The sequence below is a fragment of the Molothrus ater genome, chromosome 3 (assembly GCF_012460135.2).
Source record: "Molothrus ater isolate BHLD 08-10-18 breed brown headed cowbird chromosome 3, BPBGC_Mater_1.1, whole genome shotgun sequence".
Taxonomy (NCBI): domain Eukaryota; kingdom Metazoa; phylum Chordata; class Aves; order Passeriformes; family Icteridae; genus Molothrus; species Molothrus ater.
The window spans coordinates 103,266,955-103,282,540 of NC_050480.2; the positions used below are offsets into that span (position 1 = coordinate 103,266,955).

Sequence of the window (15,586 nt, forward strand, 5' to 3'; positions counted from 1 at the left end):
TATTTGCATTCTGTTCCTATTAGGGCTTTTGCCTTCCCCATTAAACTGTCTTTGTCTCAACCAAGGAGTTTCCTACCTTTTACCCTTTCAATTCTCTCCCCAGTCCCACTGGAGGGGGAGCAGCTGTTGGCTTGCAAGCTGGGGCTTGGCTGCTGGCTGGGGTTAAACCATCACAACATTCAAAACAGCTTAATACCACCAACTTTTCATTATATATATATATATATATATATAACCCATATAGATGGGTTTGAATAATGAAATTTCTCTGAATTAGGTACTCTAGCTACAATTTTATTTTCAGGACCTTTTCACCACCCATTGCAGAATTTACAGATGCAGGAAATGTTTGTCCATGTAAGCAGTGTTATTTTTAAACAACGTACTGGGAGACACCCTTGCCATCCTCTAAGTAAAACAGCCCTGCAATGAGTAGCAATCTTCAGATGAGTGAGGTTGCTTAGAACCTCATCTTACCTGACCTTCAATGTCTCCAGGGACGGAGTGTCTACCAACTCTCTGAGAAACCTGTCCTAGTGTTTCACCATCCTCATAATAAAGAAAATTCTTTCACATATCTAGTCTGAATCTACCCTTTTTTAGACCAAACTCTTCAGTGTAAAATAATACAGAAAGGTTTAATTTAAATAATGTTTATTGCCTTAAGCAGCCTCTATACAGACAGCATCTAATAAGATATATATTTTTTTAGCTTTTAGGTTTTTTTCTACATTTTAGTTAAAACCAGCATTTTCTTCATTCCTTCTGACTGGTTTGGGACTGCTGTTTGGTGTATGCTTGGTAGGTCAGCATAAACTAGTACTCTGCAAGTCTTTCTCTCATTAATATTATTGGAACTATCATTCACATCTGCAAATGTCCATACACCCATCAGATCCCCCATTTGGCACTGGTTGATGACTATGATGCAAAATGCCTTGTTTCTGTTTGCATTAACTTTGTGACAAAGAAGAATTATATTTTCCAAACTGTTTAAATTAGTTTCTTATGTGCCAGGAGCTGCTATGCATTTACATAAATTCCTGTTGCTTTTTCAGAAACTTCCAGCCACCACAGATAATATTAAATATGTCCTTAATAACCTACTAAACACATCGTTAAGTGCTTCATTGTAATGTCTGTTCTATCCTTTAAAATCACAGTTTTTACTTTCAGGAAGTAATGCTACAGTCAGACATCTGTTCTGGGATCTACTGTGTGGTAGGACTCAAATTTCAAAAGCATCCTCAATTAATTTCTCATGGAGAGGGGTGTTTTTAATTTTTTTCAAAAAAGCTTTTCAGAAGCAGAATCCTCCTGGGATGAATAAAACTCCCAGGTACATAAGCTTACGAGAAGCTACAATGCAAGTTCAATAAGTTACTTTCATAATGAAAAGAACCTCCATGTTCTGCACTATTAAGTAGCCTAAAGAGGCTTTTAGTTACTGCCTTCTGAAGTACTGATAGCTGATTTAGGCAAGAAGATTATCTAGTTCGACTTGATAAGATTATTGTAACGAAAGGGAAGCTGCTCTGAACAAGATTTTAGGGATTTTTGTGGAGCTATTAAACATAAAAATAATTTTTTCCTTCCCGTTAACATTGTAAAATTAAAATATGAGTGACTTTAAAAGTAAGAGCCTGCTCACTGGTGTTGCCAATAATGGCAAACGCAACCCACTCCAAAGTCCAGTAAGTAGTTTCAGAAATTTTCAGAAAGCTTCAGATTATTAGTGGAAGTGAAAAGTGTGGATACCATAGCCATCAATGAAAGTTTCCTGAACACTTTGAGGAAAAAAATGTAGAAAAAGTTACAAAGCTAGATCGACCCTGGAAAGACCCATAACACAGCAAAATATTTGAAAGATCCAACTTTCCCAGCAAACAGGAATAATTACTAGCCTATCATCAAATGATTTTAATTAGAAGTCTGTCCTCTCTTCTTTTTCCCTCCCACCTTTCACACCTAGTATAAGTGTACAACTAATAATGTCATGACTAATTAAAAGACCATTGGGACCCCTGGAAAATATAGATCAAGTTTAAGAACATAGCATTGAAAAGAAAGGGAACAGGAAATCTAAACCTGCCTTTTCTTATATTATCCATGAAGAAAACAGAGAGGTTTTACAATGGAATATGAAATACTGAAATGTTTTAATACAGGTGGAAGTCAAAGACAGCTATATACATTCTGTGCAACACAAACATATTAAAAAAATACTCTCTCTTAACACAAGCTTTATCACACGGGCACAATCCCTGGTGAACGCACTGCATTCAACAAGTTGAGTACTAGAGAGCACACGTTTTTCCCATTCTACTAAAATAATAAATTAGAAATCACAAAAATATGATTTTCTTAAGAACAGACTGAGTAAGATTTTCAAAAGTACACTATTTAAGAGAGACAGGTCTCATTCAATTGACTAAGTTACAAAATTCTTTGAAATTCTGTCTTGTATGTTGCAATATAGACTCTGTTTATACAGATATTTGAATCTGTAATAAATTAGTTTTCAATTTTTCTATTGCGATTCATCAGGATATTGAGTCAATCTTCAAATGCATGACAATAAAATACCAAAGTTTTTTTTTTTTTTCAATTAATACATAAATTGGGGGAAGAATTGTGGAACAACCGCAAAAATTGATACATGTATTTCCATTGTAAAGATAAACAACTTGTCTAGTGTGTTGTAGTCTGTAGTTTTAGGTACCAACAATGTCATAATGTCCAAGAGGAAAGGATTAATCACCAGCACATTACTGATCTGTCTCATTTTCCAGTTTTTGTATCTCATTTTGTCCAGCCTCTGCAAGGTGAGATAAGAGTCTCTTATACGCTTCTCTGTTGGGAGAAAAAAACCAAAACATATAACATGTTACATGTTACTTTAATAATCTCACACATCCTAGGAGTAAAAGTGTGTAATTCCCAAACACATTGTTTAGATATTGAGATATTAAAACATTTTAACTTCCCCCCCCTGCATTCAACTGCTTTTTTGCTGTGACTCTTTAGCATGGCCAGATCAGAGGAAGAACAGGGACTGCACTGTTTACAGCTAGAAATGTAGTGGAGTGGCTTAGAAGCCTACTTGATTAGTAAACTGCTGTGAAATACAAGTTCCTTATTTAAAAACATGGACTTTCCAAGGCCTAGATGATATTAGCATTCAGTCTTGATGATGTTTGCTCTCTCATTTCTGCCTAAGCAATCCCTGTGACTCTCACCACAGCACAGTGATGTGAGCCCCTCACACCCAACCAGATGCAGACCACCATCCTCAACCAAGGACAATAACTGTTTAAAATAAACCTGGAATTCAGAAGGGAACTGTCACTCAAGTGGATTTTCCAGAAGAGTGCATATGTGTTGATGAGACTTTTCACCTAAAGTTCATTCTAATACTCTCCAACCCAAACAATGTAATTATTGTTAAAGTACTGCCTCTGACATTTAGGTCTTTTCTAATTATCTATTTTTGTCATGAAATATTAACTTGAGCAAACAAAACTGCAGTTTTCATACTAGTTCCTTGCAATTACAACACTGGACATCACCACTATAAGCATTTAATGCAACTTCTGAACCTTACTTCTTTTATAAATACAGATTTGCACTTTAATGTCTACAGTAATTGCACTGAATATGTTAATATCATGTTATTTAGAGTCTAGGACCAAAGAGAGAAAATCAGGTGTTCTCGAAGAGAGAAAATTAGTGTTCTTACAATAAAATGCTCATGGATCACCTCAGGCTGCTGGGTAATGGAGCACATTCTAAATACAAATTACTAATAGAAAGCATCGACAACAGGTTAGCTAATATATATGGTTTAAGTGATGAGGATAAAGGAAATGGAGCTCTTCAGTAATCTCCAAGCATGTATTTCAGGAAGCTCAAACAACCTGCATGCTTTCAGCACTTTGTAGATAATGGGATGAATGTTACCATATTAACAGTATTTAGCAAAAGAAAAACAAGCAAAAATTTTAGCTGTGAAACACATTATCAAAAGATGAAAAGCAGGTTGTGTGGAAATCCTACATATAACGGTACATCAGGCTGATCCTGGGCAAATTCTCTTAAATAAAAGCAAATGCAGTTGTTGGTAGTGAATAGTAAAAAGTGAGTAATATAATTACAAATTAATTAAATACATTTTTCATTAAATGGAAGATGATACCCTGTGACTACACTTCAGTGTGTCATGAGTTAGTCTTGTACAACTCTGTTTTTTTATAGCCCAGGCCCTGCTGACACACCCCTCAAAACTTCCCCAGTGTGAGGCATGAGTGGATCCTCTCCTTTGAGTAGTCCCAGGATGTGCAGCAATGCAAACACTGGGGCCAGGGCCAGCTCCTTGCCCAGACCACAGGAGAGTCATGGGCAGCCTTCAAGTGAGCAGCACTAACAGGAAGAGCCCTTTTGGCTCAGGTGCCCCACAAGGCACAGCTTCCTGGAGTTTTGTAGCAGTACTTGCATAGATGCTGAAAGGTCAGTGCTGCATTTGCACTCAGACACCACCATCCCTGCAGAGCTGCTCCCCTCCTGTGCCATTTCTCCTAATGCCAGATGGATTCAAGTGTCAAATATTTCTGTCCTGAGTTCTTGGGGGACAAACCAAGGAATCGTGAGCCTGCTGTGCCTATTGGAGCCAGCCACAACTCTTCCAAGTTTAGATTATGAGAGAGCTCTTGATATTCAGTTGGGGGTATTTATTTTCCAAGCATCTCAGACCATACCTGATTATAGAATAATTTCACATATGACCCATAAAGTCCTCTAAAACAGGGACTAACAGGAAAATTCTTTGGGTAAGTAATTTTTAATTCTGTTTTGCAACGAACATTGTAGAGACAACTTGGCTTCACAAAAATTCTACTGTGGTCTGTGGACCCTAGTATCAAAACATCTCTAGAAATATTTAGCAAATATAGATGGCTTTAAACCATGAAAGGCTTGAGTTGAGGGAGATTTCTGGCTAAAACACTTAAAGTCACTCATTTTGAGTGTCTGTGCTGCTGTCTTATCACTGCTTGCTTTCAACAGAATAAACCTCTACTATTCATAGTCAAAAGTAATATTAAATGAAAATCAAACCTCTGTGCAGCATTTCTTCCAAGGCCTTGTTTGTGCTCAGAATCCTTCAGAGACTGTGTGATTGTGGGAATCAGGCTGGTAACTAAAGTCTGATCCAAGACTGCCACTGTCTCCAGTATGCTGAAAACCCGGTGATCATAGACAGCAGTGTAGTCCTGGATAAACTGCCTGGGGGATACAGGGGCATTTAATGCAGGGTCAAAACGAGATGCAGAGAACATGCCAACAACAACTGTAGAGTCTAATCAGAACACACAATCTGGCTGCATAGCAATTTTCACTTTGTTACACTGGAATACTCTACCTGGAATGCTTTCTCTAAACAAAGGATGGTTTTGAAGCCTCATGCTAAAAATTCCACACATTTATTTTCAAGTAATTTGGCAGATTCTGCTGTTGTTGCACCAGGACTACCTTGTTTGTAATGTGTGTGAATGCAAAACTAAACCATACATTTCTTATTTAATAAATAATAATTGTAATAAAAAGACTAACAAAACAAGAGTTTTAGATTCAAATTTGCAAAAACAATGTTGGCATTTCTTATAAAGCTCCCCTGGACCTTAAATAGGGCAGACCATTAGATGAAAGTACATCCATTTTCCATCCTGAGGACCTGAGGACTTTAAGGCTCACAGATTACATTCAAATCAAAATTAGCACCCTAGGGATGCCAGATCCCATGAAATTGATGTATCACATATAGACTGGCATTCCCACAAACACCCATTTTTTTTTCAGTGAGTCTCTCTCAAGGCTTTCACCTAGACCTAGCCCAATACAGCAGCAGTGCTTAAGGTTTGCAGAATGTCTTTGAGTGCCAGGTGATGCAGCTCTGCTACTGTATCCATGGAAGACACAGGATTCATTTTGCAGAGCTATGAAATAAGGATAATTTACATTATAATAATCTGTTATTGTCACAAAATCAAATAAAAAAAGCTAAGCTTGTTATATGAATATTAGCTGCACTTCAAATTAGGCACACACATCTTTCACAGCACCATCAGCATTCCTGAGGAGTTTTTCCCATCACAGGAGCAACACACCTCCCTACTATATGCCTCTCAAAATAGTACCTCATCCATGAGGAAGCAGGTATGCCTCTCACTTCTGTTTTTCTGCTCAGGCTTTTTGGCAAAGCTGTGTTCAAATCCAGTGCCAAAAGTATCATTACTAAAATACCATAAACAAGCAACAATGCAACATGTTCGGATAATGAGCTATTTTAAGAAAACATGTTTGCTGTCAATTGGCTTGCAGCAGCTTTGCTGCCAGTTGGCATATTTTCTGGTTACCTAAATACAGAAGTCAGCTGGGTGGCATGTTCTCCTCCTGACCCTGCTTGGCAGCCTTCTACCATGTACTGTACAATGTCTGTAGATATTTTTTTAACTGCAAAAGAAAAATCACAGGATTCACACAGAGCTCTTGAATTGACCATCTGGAGAATGTCTTTCATGAAGACAAAAATTTTTAAATGAGAAAAAAAAGGTTTAATATTTCTTTGATGCAAGTGAAATGATTGTGAGAGCACTTTGTTAGACTGTCTATAAAGAACAGAATGAGTCACGGGTTTATGCAAAAGTCTTATTTTCACCACCATTATCCTTTAAACACGCTATGTTTTTTTAGATTTAAAGCCAAGATATATACATTTAGAGGAAATAGAGATTTTATTTAAATCTAAGTTCTGTTTATATTCTTTAAGCATTCCTATTTGATTCAAAAGAAAGGTAGTTACAATATGACATTCTGCTCAAAGCTGTGTGGATCTACTCTGTAATTTCATTAGTGGAGATTGTTCTGAAATGCATCCTAACTCTGTTTTTTAAGGGAAAAAACCTCTAAAAAACCCGACAACCTGTCCCACTGTTTTCTCAGTAATTGTTTCCAAATAAATATCCAAGTTGCAAGATACAGCTCTTCATTTATAAATGTGGAACTGGGCTGCAAGGACTTTTCTAGAATGGTGTGGCAGAGCCCTGTCCAGGCAGGCAGGGAGCTGGTGGCTACAGCAGCCCAGGACTTCCAGAGCTTATTGCACCAGCACATTGCAATGTGGGTACTCAGATTTTAGCAGATATGGCTGGGATGGCAAAAGGGGGAAGAAAATTGGTGATGACTGAGCCAATTTCCTAAGCACATCTTGTCCCTGAAACTATTATAGACCAGATCAAACAGTACTTTATCAGAGAAAATTCCCAGAAGAAGTCAGAGGTGAATCCAAATTTTGCTTAATGCCTCTCTAGCAGCAAGAAATGGAAATTTTGAGCTCAGATACATTCATTATACAATGGTGGGGTGAAAAGAGTGCTTCGTTCTGTAAGTACCTAAAAATAAAGATGTTCTTGCTACAAAACAAAGCATGCTAAAAGAAGAAAGAAGACTCAAAGATACCTTCAGAGATGCTACTTTTAATCCATTTATAATGCCTCTATGGGGAGAACATAACACTAGTCTTATTTGGTCTCAAAACTTTAGGTGGAAGAAAAGTTCCACAATTGCTAATGGAGGAGATTATATGGGAAGGATAGGGAAAAAAGGAAATGCCTTCAGATTCCTGAGAAGCTGATTAGTTCATTAGAGAGTTAAATGAGGCAGGATTTCTCTGCCTGAGAGGCAAAAGTCCCAGACCAGTTAATGAAAAAAAAGCCTCATCCAGTTTATCTGGCCAGATTGTTTTATTCATCTCATCTGAGAGTCTTAAATACTGGGATGAAAGATGCTCAGCAGTGCAGAAATCTTGCAGGCGTGGAGAGATGTACTTAAAGCAAACAAACAGCTCACCTTGCAGCTCATTAACCAGTACCAAGCACTTCAACACAGCTGGGAGAACCAAGTCTATGTCACACAGTTCAGTGCTCTGGGTTCTCTGAAGTACTTCAAAAATGAAAGCAAGAACAGAGGCCAAGCGAGGAGGTGGAGCATGCCCTTTGAACTGCAGGTAGTTTTCCCTGGGAAGACAAAGCAAGCCAGAACAAAGTCTATGATTTGGGTTTTTTTTCCATGTAATGCAAGCACCGTATACCTTAAAATAACTGTGATATTTCAGCAGGAGGCCTATTACATAGATTTCTATCTTTATCTAGGCTTAAATAATGGCTTCTATTTATCTTAGTTGTAGCAATGACTCCCATTTGTCAGAGGACAGTGATATCTTCTGACTCTTCTGTTCAGAGAGGAGTGAGAAATAAGAGCCATCATAATTACAGTTAAAACCCAAGTGTGACTATTAAAAGCTAAATACAAAGGTAGCTTCATAATACAATTGAATTAATGAAAGAATCAAGATTCTAAAATACTAAACCAACATGCATACTACAGCTGTTATTTAATTACATTATTTAGCTTTATGTGCTTTTGCAAACTCACAATCATACTTGTGGTAACAGCTCTGCTGTTACACTGGTACTGTTATTTGATTTTTGTAAACAGTATGTTGTAACAGGACAGCCAGTGACTGATTTTGTTCTGTCAGAATTAACACAAACATCTCCAATATAAAATCTGGCACAAGGATAAAAGGTGACCTGTCAATCTGCAACAGGAGCAAATTTTAACATCACACACATGGAGTGTTCCAATTTTAACACATTGATTTGTTCATTTTCTACAAAAGAATACAAGAATATGAACTACTGTTGGTTTGGCACCACAAATTAATGGAATCTGAAGACACTAAGTTTTGCAGGTGAAAGAGAACACAGCATTTATTCATCAGTCAGCAAGAGCACTCCCAGAACCTTCAAAAAAACAATTTAAAATATTTAATATTAGGTACTGTTACCTAATTACCTAATTACCTACTGTTACCTACTCAAACAAGGCACATATATTGGCCAAGCAGCGCGTCAATTAAAAACCAGCATCCTTATTAAAAGCTCAGGAAAGAGTGCTTCTACAACTTTCTAATGAAATGTGACTTTCAGAGCTCTGTGTACTTCACTGGACTGCTTCAGAGCACTGGTGTGACTTGGCCAATGAAAGCTGTGACACCCACAGTTCTTGTATCATGTGGTCTGTCTAACTTTAACATTAGCAACTCTGAAATCTTCTGTCTCATTAATTGCTCTGAAAATTTCCCACTTTTTTTTTTGTGTGTTCTTCCACTACAACAGCTCTGTGAGCTGGGTAATACAATCCTGATGGTGAGGTTCCCTTTCCCCTGCAGCAGCAATATATTCACTGCTTTCATATGGCAAAGTGGTGAGCAAACTGCACCTATTTGTGTACAGACCCCATGACTGCCTCATGACCACCCAGCAATTTGGAAACCAGAGTGCTGCTCAGTTCTAACACATTCTTCCCAGATCACTAAGGAATGTTTCACATCTTAAAAATCACCAAGTGCATTACACCATTACACCTTCAGAACTTTCCACTCTTAATCCCCATGTTCACACATGCATGCACACATTCAAAAATAACTTTAATAAGATGACAAAGTTTGGGTATCCAAAAACATGTCAGAATTAAGATTGTGAAATCTTAATTGACTCCCTTAATAGGTGATAATACAGGCTTTACTTCAAGATTGCCTATCATATTTACCCAAGATTAGCACTGACATTATTTTTCTGATCAACATGTATACCCACTCTTTAACAAATAAAAATCCAATTACCATGGATATAGGCCTGTATTTGAGGGGGTTTAAATCCTTTCCCAACACAGAAAAAAAGTACAGATTGTTCACTACTCTGCAGTACATAAAACCAAGTGTCAGCCTCTCAGCAGCAGGAACAGAGATTTGTAGCTGCTGTTGACATCGTGCGAGTGGTGACAGCGCAGTGAACAAATAACGTCTCCCCGCCTCTCTGTCTCCCTCTTCTCAGTTTTCCATGTCCCCTGGGCAGCTGGCACACCTGTGTATGCCCTGACACTTAGAGAGCAACAAGGCCCCCGTGCACAGGTAACTGTGGCAGCTCTCAGCACTACAACTCAGTACCCCTAAATACAGCCTGAGACACACACATGATGATGTCTATTGGAGCATAATTTTTCTAGAAAAAGTCTTGCATTTCACATGACCTCCTGCAATATTTTTTGTTGTGGCCTAGGACTTTTATCCTTAATTAATCTCTCACAAATCTTTCCAATTTTACTCTTCTGATATATAAACACTGTCCTTCCTTTGCTCCCGGCCTGGCAACTCCCAGGCTCTTCCAAGAGCCACACCATCAGCTGAGAGGAAAGCAGAGGCCTGAGCTCATGAGCTGTTTGTGAAATCTGAATCTGAGACCTGAGTAAGTGATGATTGATACCCCACTGGTCCTTACCTGATGACATGCAAGGTGGTCCTGCGGAGGCGGAGCAGCTGGGGGGCGGTGATGGAGCTGCCTAAGGCAGTGAGCAGGGGATGCTGCCCAGCACCAGGCACAGTCGGGGAGGAAGGCAGGAATCGTCCGAAATAATGGCGAATGATGCTCCCAAGGAGCTGATTTAAATAGGCACCCTGTGTTTGGGACTGACAACATATGAAGGACAGGCCCTGTGGAAGAAAATTTTACAAAGTGAGGAATTAAATAAATCTTTAGCAATAGAGTTGAATAAATCTTTAACAACTGTATGGTAAACACTCACTACATGCTGTGTAAACTGCTGCACACAGAGTAACTATGCCTGACAAATAAGCATCGCTGATTTGCTGCAGACATGATGATCTGCAAATGAAGACAGAGGCAGGCAAGACTTGCAAAGCAGAGAAAAATCTTTCACTAGACTAATATATTGGTAGGTAAGCTTTGGGACATGCAAGCCCCCCTTCAAATTCAAAATAAAACCGTGGCATTTCAGACCTGAGAAAGCTTCTGTGCCCAAAAGCTTCTCATTTCTGCTTTCAACCCTGTACATGGTCTAACAAAGTATGTTAATCAGGTAAGATTTAAGATGGGACAGAAAGAATAAAAACCTCATCTGCTTGTAAAGGATTGTGTGAAATTTTGCATAAATGCTACAACAGAAAAATGAGCACTTAGAATTGAGCTCCAACAAGAAAAGATTTTCTCATAGTATGAACAAATTAGGGTAAATTAGGCACCATTTATAAGGGATTTAGAGGAGGTTTTAAACTCTGTTTAAGATAAGGCTAAAACTGCTGTGATTTATCCAATATAAGCTATATTGATCCAGAGAAAAATCTATAATGAAAGTACTTGCCCAGAAAGTGCTTATCTGAACTCTACCTGTAGTTATAGAACATATATATGGTCCATCCCTGAAAAAAAGAATATTCTTACTGGAATGGGTTCCCATAAGAGAAAGTTAAGATCTTGTTTCCTTCCCCCTCCTCTGACTACTGAGAGCAAGAAGAACAAATCACTAAGAAAAAAATAAAAAGGTCCCGTGATCTCCTATCTCAAGGGTCACAGTCAGCAGCACAAACAGAAGCCTCTTGAGAACTCAGCTTTCACAATAGTTTTGTCCAACAAGAATAATGCTGTAAAACAAGGTCAAGCACAGAGCTCCCTAGACAGCAATTTCAACAGTACTTCAACTTTCCATTAGCATTGCAATCCAGACTCTGGTTTTGGTAGGAGGAGTATCTGTCTGAATATTTATGGTTGCTGAGGTAAACTAATGCCCCTAATAGGAATGAACAGATCAAGTCAAGCTGCTTTTGTTCCCCAGCTATGGGAAAGGTGTATTTTTGTTGCTTTTTGTATAGAAGTCAAAAAACCCCCATTTCCTGACTCCCCATAAACATTTTCATCTGTACCTGTCTGTGTGAACATGACAGAACATTCAGGGGAACAAAAAAAAAAAAAAAGCAAAAAAGCAGGCTGAGGCATAGCTGAAGGTCTTGAAATGCTGAGTTCCCACCTTTGGTTCCACAGTAAACAAATACAGAAACATGAGATTTCAAGAAATGAGGTGCCTGAAGACTTGGTGGCTCTCTTGAATGCAGATTTGGCTTAAGGTTTTTAGCTCACATACTTTTGTGGTTCCTTGATAATTCTGGCAAATCTCAATGATAAAAAACCACACTTTCTGAACTGAGGCTTTGAGTAAAACTTCAGATTTTCTCCTCCTTTTGTGCACATAGAGTAAATTATTGTAGGAAAAAGCTGCTGCTGCTGTATCGGAATTCTTAAATAAGAAGTGATACTTCTTGGCAAGTAGCAGACTCAGAGACTGTTAGAGATGACAGACTATTTAGTGTATAAACTTAAGTGTTTGATGTTTTCAGTAAGATATTGCAGCAGGCATAAAGAAGAGTTGCCTGTGCTTTCTGTAGTAAAGCTCATACAGAAAGACAAAATGTACTCCATAATCCCAATATTGGAACTGGCACTCTTAAGACTAGACTGTTTTTAACACTAAAAGAACCCAGACATCTATGACAAAGTGTATTAATTTATGGGATAAAAGGGACACAAAGAACATCACAACCTTACAGAGGATACCTGCAGGAATACATGAAGGAGGCAGCACCTCTGAAGAACTAACAATGACAATTGCTAAAATGAGACAGTTCTTCAAACTGAGGATCAACAAATTATATATAGTATCAAGAAGACATCAGTTATTAACTAGTAAGAGTTACTGTTTGTAAGAATGATCCTAGACTTATTAAATTGTTGCAATAAAAAGAAAAGAATATTAGGATTTAGATATCTGAGGGAATGCTGACTAATTTTTGCAGGCCTAGTAATTTCATTTCAAACAAACCTAGCCTGATCCTTCATGAAAGCATTTTCATTTTTTGGGTTGAAAAAAATTGATTTGGAAACAGCATCCCAAAAAATTAGAAAAAAACCTTGGATTTCTCTCTTGGACAAAAAGACCTACTCACTTCAGGTCAGCGCTGTGTTCTTTATTTTGGACTCCTCCTTTTCCTTTCAAAGTGCAGAGAGCAACAGACCTGCCCAAGGTCTGACAACACTATATCCCAAGTGGCACAAGGCATGAATTACCAACACTGCACAGTAGGTGCAAATCTCCAGCTACAATGGCAAAACACCCTAGGCAGTGCTGGCCAAGGATGTGATTGCAAGGTAATCACACAGAAATTTCTTCTTTTAAATCCCACCAGTAATTAAGCGAGATAAAGGAAGCTGCTGTTCAAATGAGAGAAAAAAAGAAACACACGTGCAACTGGACTGCAACTCTGGAGCAGAGATTTGAAATCAATCACATCAGACCCCCAGGACAATCCCTACAAAGCAGATGGACTTTAAAGGGTTGGATAGAGTAGCTTTCTTTTCCTTAACTGTGTTCTTCAGCCATCTTCTGAGGTTAAGATTAAAAAAAAATAAAATTGTAAAGGGAGCAGAGAAGCATGACATCATCTGCTCTTCATTTTAGCAGAAAGGCAACGGATTCCTGTGTGTGTTCACTGCAGGAACCGTTTTGTGGCCAGAGCTGCCTCTTCTGATTTATCTGTATATCTGTAAATCACCTGTGGAGAGCAAAGAACTGATTAGTGTGGATTACTGGAACTATTCACTGCAGAAATGCCAAGCTACCTAATGATGACTTACACTGCAAGTCCCACTGTTGGAATAAATCTGCTGTCCACCAATTAACGTTGTACAATTGCTATTAAACACATATTATAATTCACAAAATGTACTGATAAGCTTGCTCAAATATCGGACCACAGATGTGGCTCATGGGAGGGCTTTCAAGGTCTGATCTCTGACAAATGCTGAGCCTGCACAGAGCCATTAAAATCACTGGGAAGTGCATGGGCCAAGCACTACTAAGAATGAAGCTCTTTTGCCTTTCCCAGTATTTAGACAGAAATCAACAAATTGTCTTCATTTGGACAGGATTAATACTGATAAATCAAGCAGTAATTAATACTGATAAATCTTACCTTCCCTGTCATTATGTATACAGTGCTTATTCCATGCACCCACACTGTATTCTGCAAGATGGATTTAAACTAATTTCTTCTCCAAAACAAGTTTCTTACACTGCTTCAGTCTTTTCCCATATTACTGGTAAACATGTACTGAAATTCTTCCAAATCATTCTCCAAGAAATCCATCAAGAGCAATATGAAACTTTCTATGATAGATTTTAGCAATCCACTACCACACAAATCAACTCAACTTCTTTTTGCAGTAGTGAAATACCTACAGTTAAATTTTACATACCTCACTATTTCATAATTAGGAACAGTCTCATACTATTGTAAAATGGCTGTTCATTCACATTCTTTGTGCTTTACTTTCCAAAGTCAGTAATTCAAACATATCTGAGGGCAATTTTTATATCTCAATAAAAATCTTACTTAGGTCATCAAGTATTACCAAAACACATGTGCAGTGAAAGAAATAGTACCCAGACAGTAACCCTTTAGGCAAGATAAAAAACCAAAAAATAGTTTAAAAGTTGCTAGAGCTAAGCTATTTTAGCAAGGCAGTATCAGTGACTGAGTTTGAAAAAAAGTCTTGATAAGCTCCCTGTACAGTAGAGACCAGACCAGCTGCCCAAAAACTGTCAAAAGGCAGGGGATATAGCCCAAAGTGCTATATAAGCACAAACATAACAAGTAAACACAGTCAATCTGAAGTGATGAGAGACAAATGCAACAACTAGTCTTAATTAGTGCCTTTGACAATTATGTGTGCTTGTGTAAAATGAAGCAAATAAATTTGTAGGTTGGGGTGGTGAAGGACGGTGAAATACAGCCATTGGTTCTGATGAATTGTGTCGTAATAAACTACACTGGGTGGAGAGAAGGAGCCTAAGATTAAATGTTGTCCTAAAAGATTAAAATATTCAGGAATTCTATAGAATTTCATAAAATTGTTGCATCAGTGGATATGTAAAATAAATTGCTACTAGGACTGACTTCAAACTCCTTTAAAACTCAAAAAATGGATCAAGTAAACTAGATTAAGATTAGCTGTTAAATACTCTGGAAAGAGGGATTTTTTTTCAGGTCATTGCTAGCAAAACTAAAATGTTTTCTGAGATCTGAAGCAGTTTTTTTGAGCAAAGCAGGAAAAGCCTACACTGTAGGAAGTGAAGAAAAAAAAAATGGAGCCTGGAACTTTTCAGAAGACTAAAGAAAAAAAAAATTAAAAAGGAAAGGCTGCTGAGTAGAAATTCCACTCAAGGGCTTTTATACTTTGACTATGAATAAAGAACTCGCATGTATAAGATGATGTTTTGCAGGGTCTCCAAATTCCTGTTCCTTTATTTTCACAACTGTGAAAAGATTAAGTTGTAAGCTGGAGTATGAACAGGGACAGATCTACAGAACAATGCTTGTCTAACACTAGGGTGAATTAAGACTCCTGTCCTAAAATACCAGTCTCTATCTCCACAAATGAGCACCAGGCACAGGGCAGCTCCCCAAGAGTGGCCTCATCACACATTTCACCTGCAGTTTTGTTAAGTCAAGGTGAGGTTATTCCCAAAGAATTCTGTTTCTCCATCTTCCCTTCCACATATACTGTTTGATCACTTTTCTGATATGCCCGTTTGGGTTTTTGGGTTTTGTTTGTTTTGTGAG

The 15,586-nt window shown here is 38.0% G+C and overlaps 1 protein-coding gene across 1 annotated transcript in view; it reads right to left on the reverse strand.

The window, feature by feature from the left end:
* Nucleotides 1-633: 633 nt before the first annotated feature.
* MMS22L (MMS22 like, DNA repair protein) overlaps nt 634-15,586 on the reverse strand; it is a 90,036-nt gene continuing 75,083 nt past the window's right edge. The window contains 5 exon segments of the mRNA XM_036380964.1: nt 634-2,853; nt 5,113-5,280; nt 6,411-6,507; nt 7,903-8,069; nt 10,395-10,606. Coding sequence (XP_036236857.1) covers nt 2,769-2,853; nt 5,113-5,280; nt 6,411-6,507; nt 7,903-8,069; nt 10,395-10,606 — 729 coding nt within the window. The 3' untranslated portion in view covers nt 634-2,768.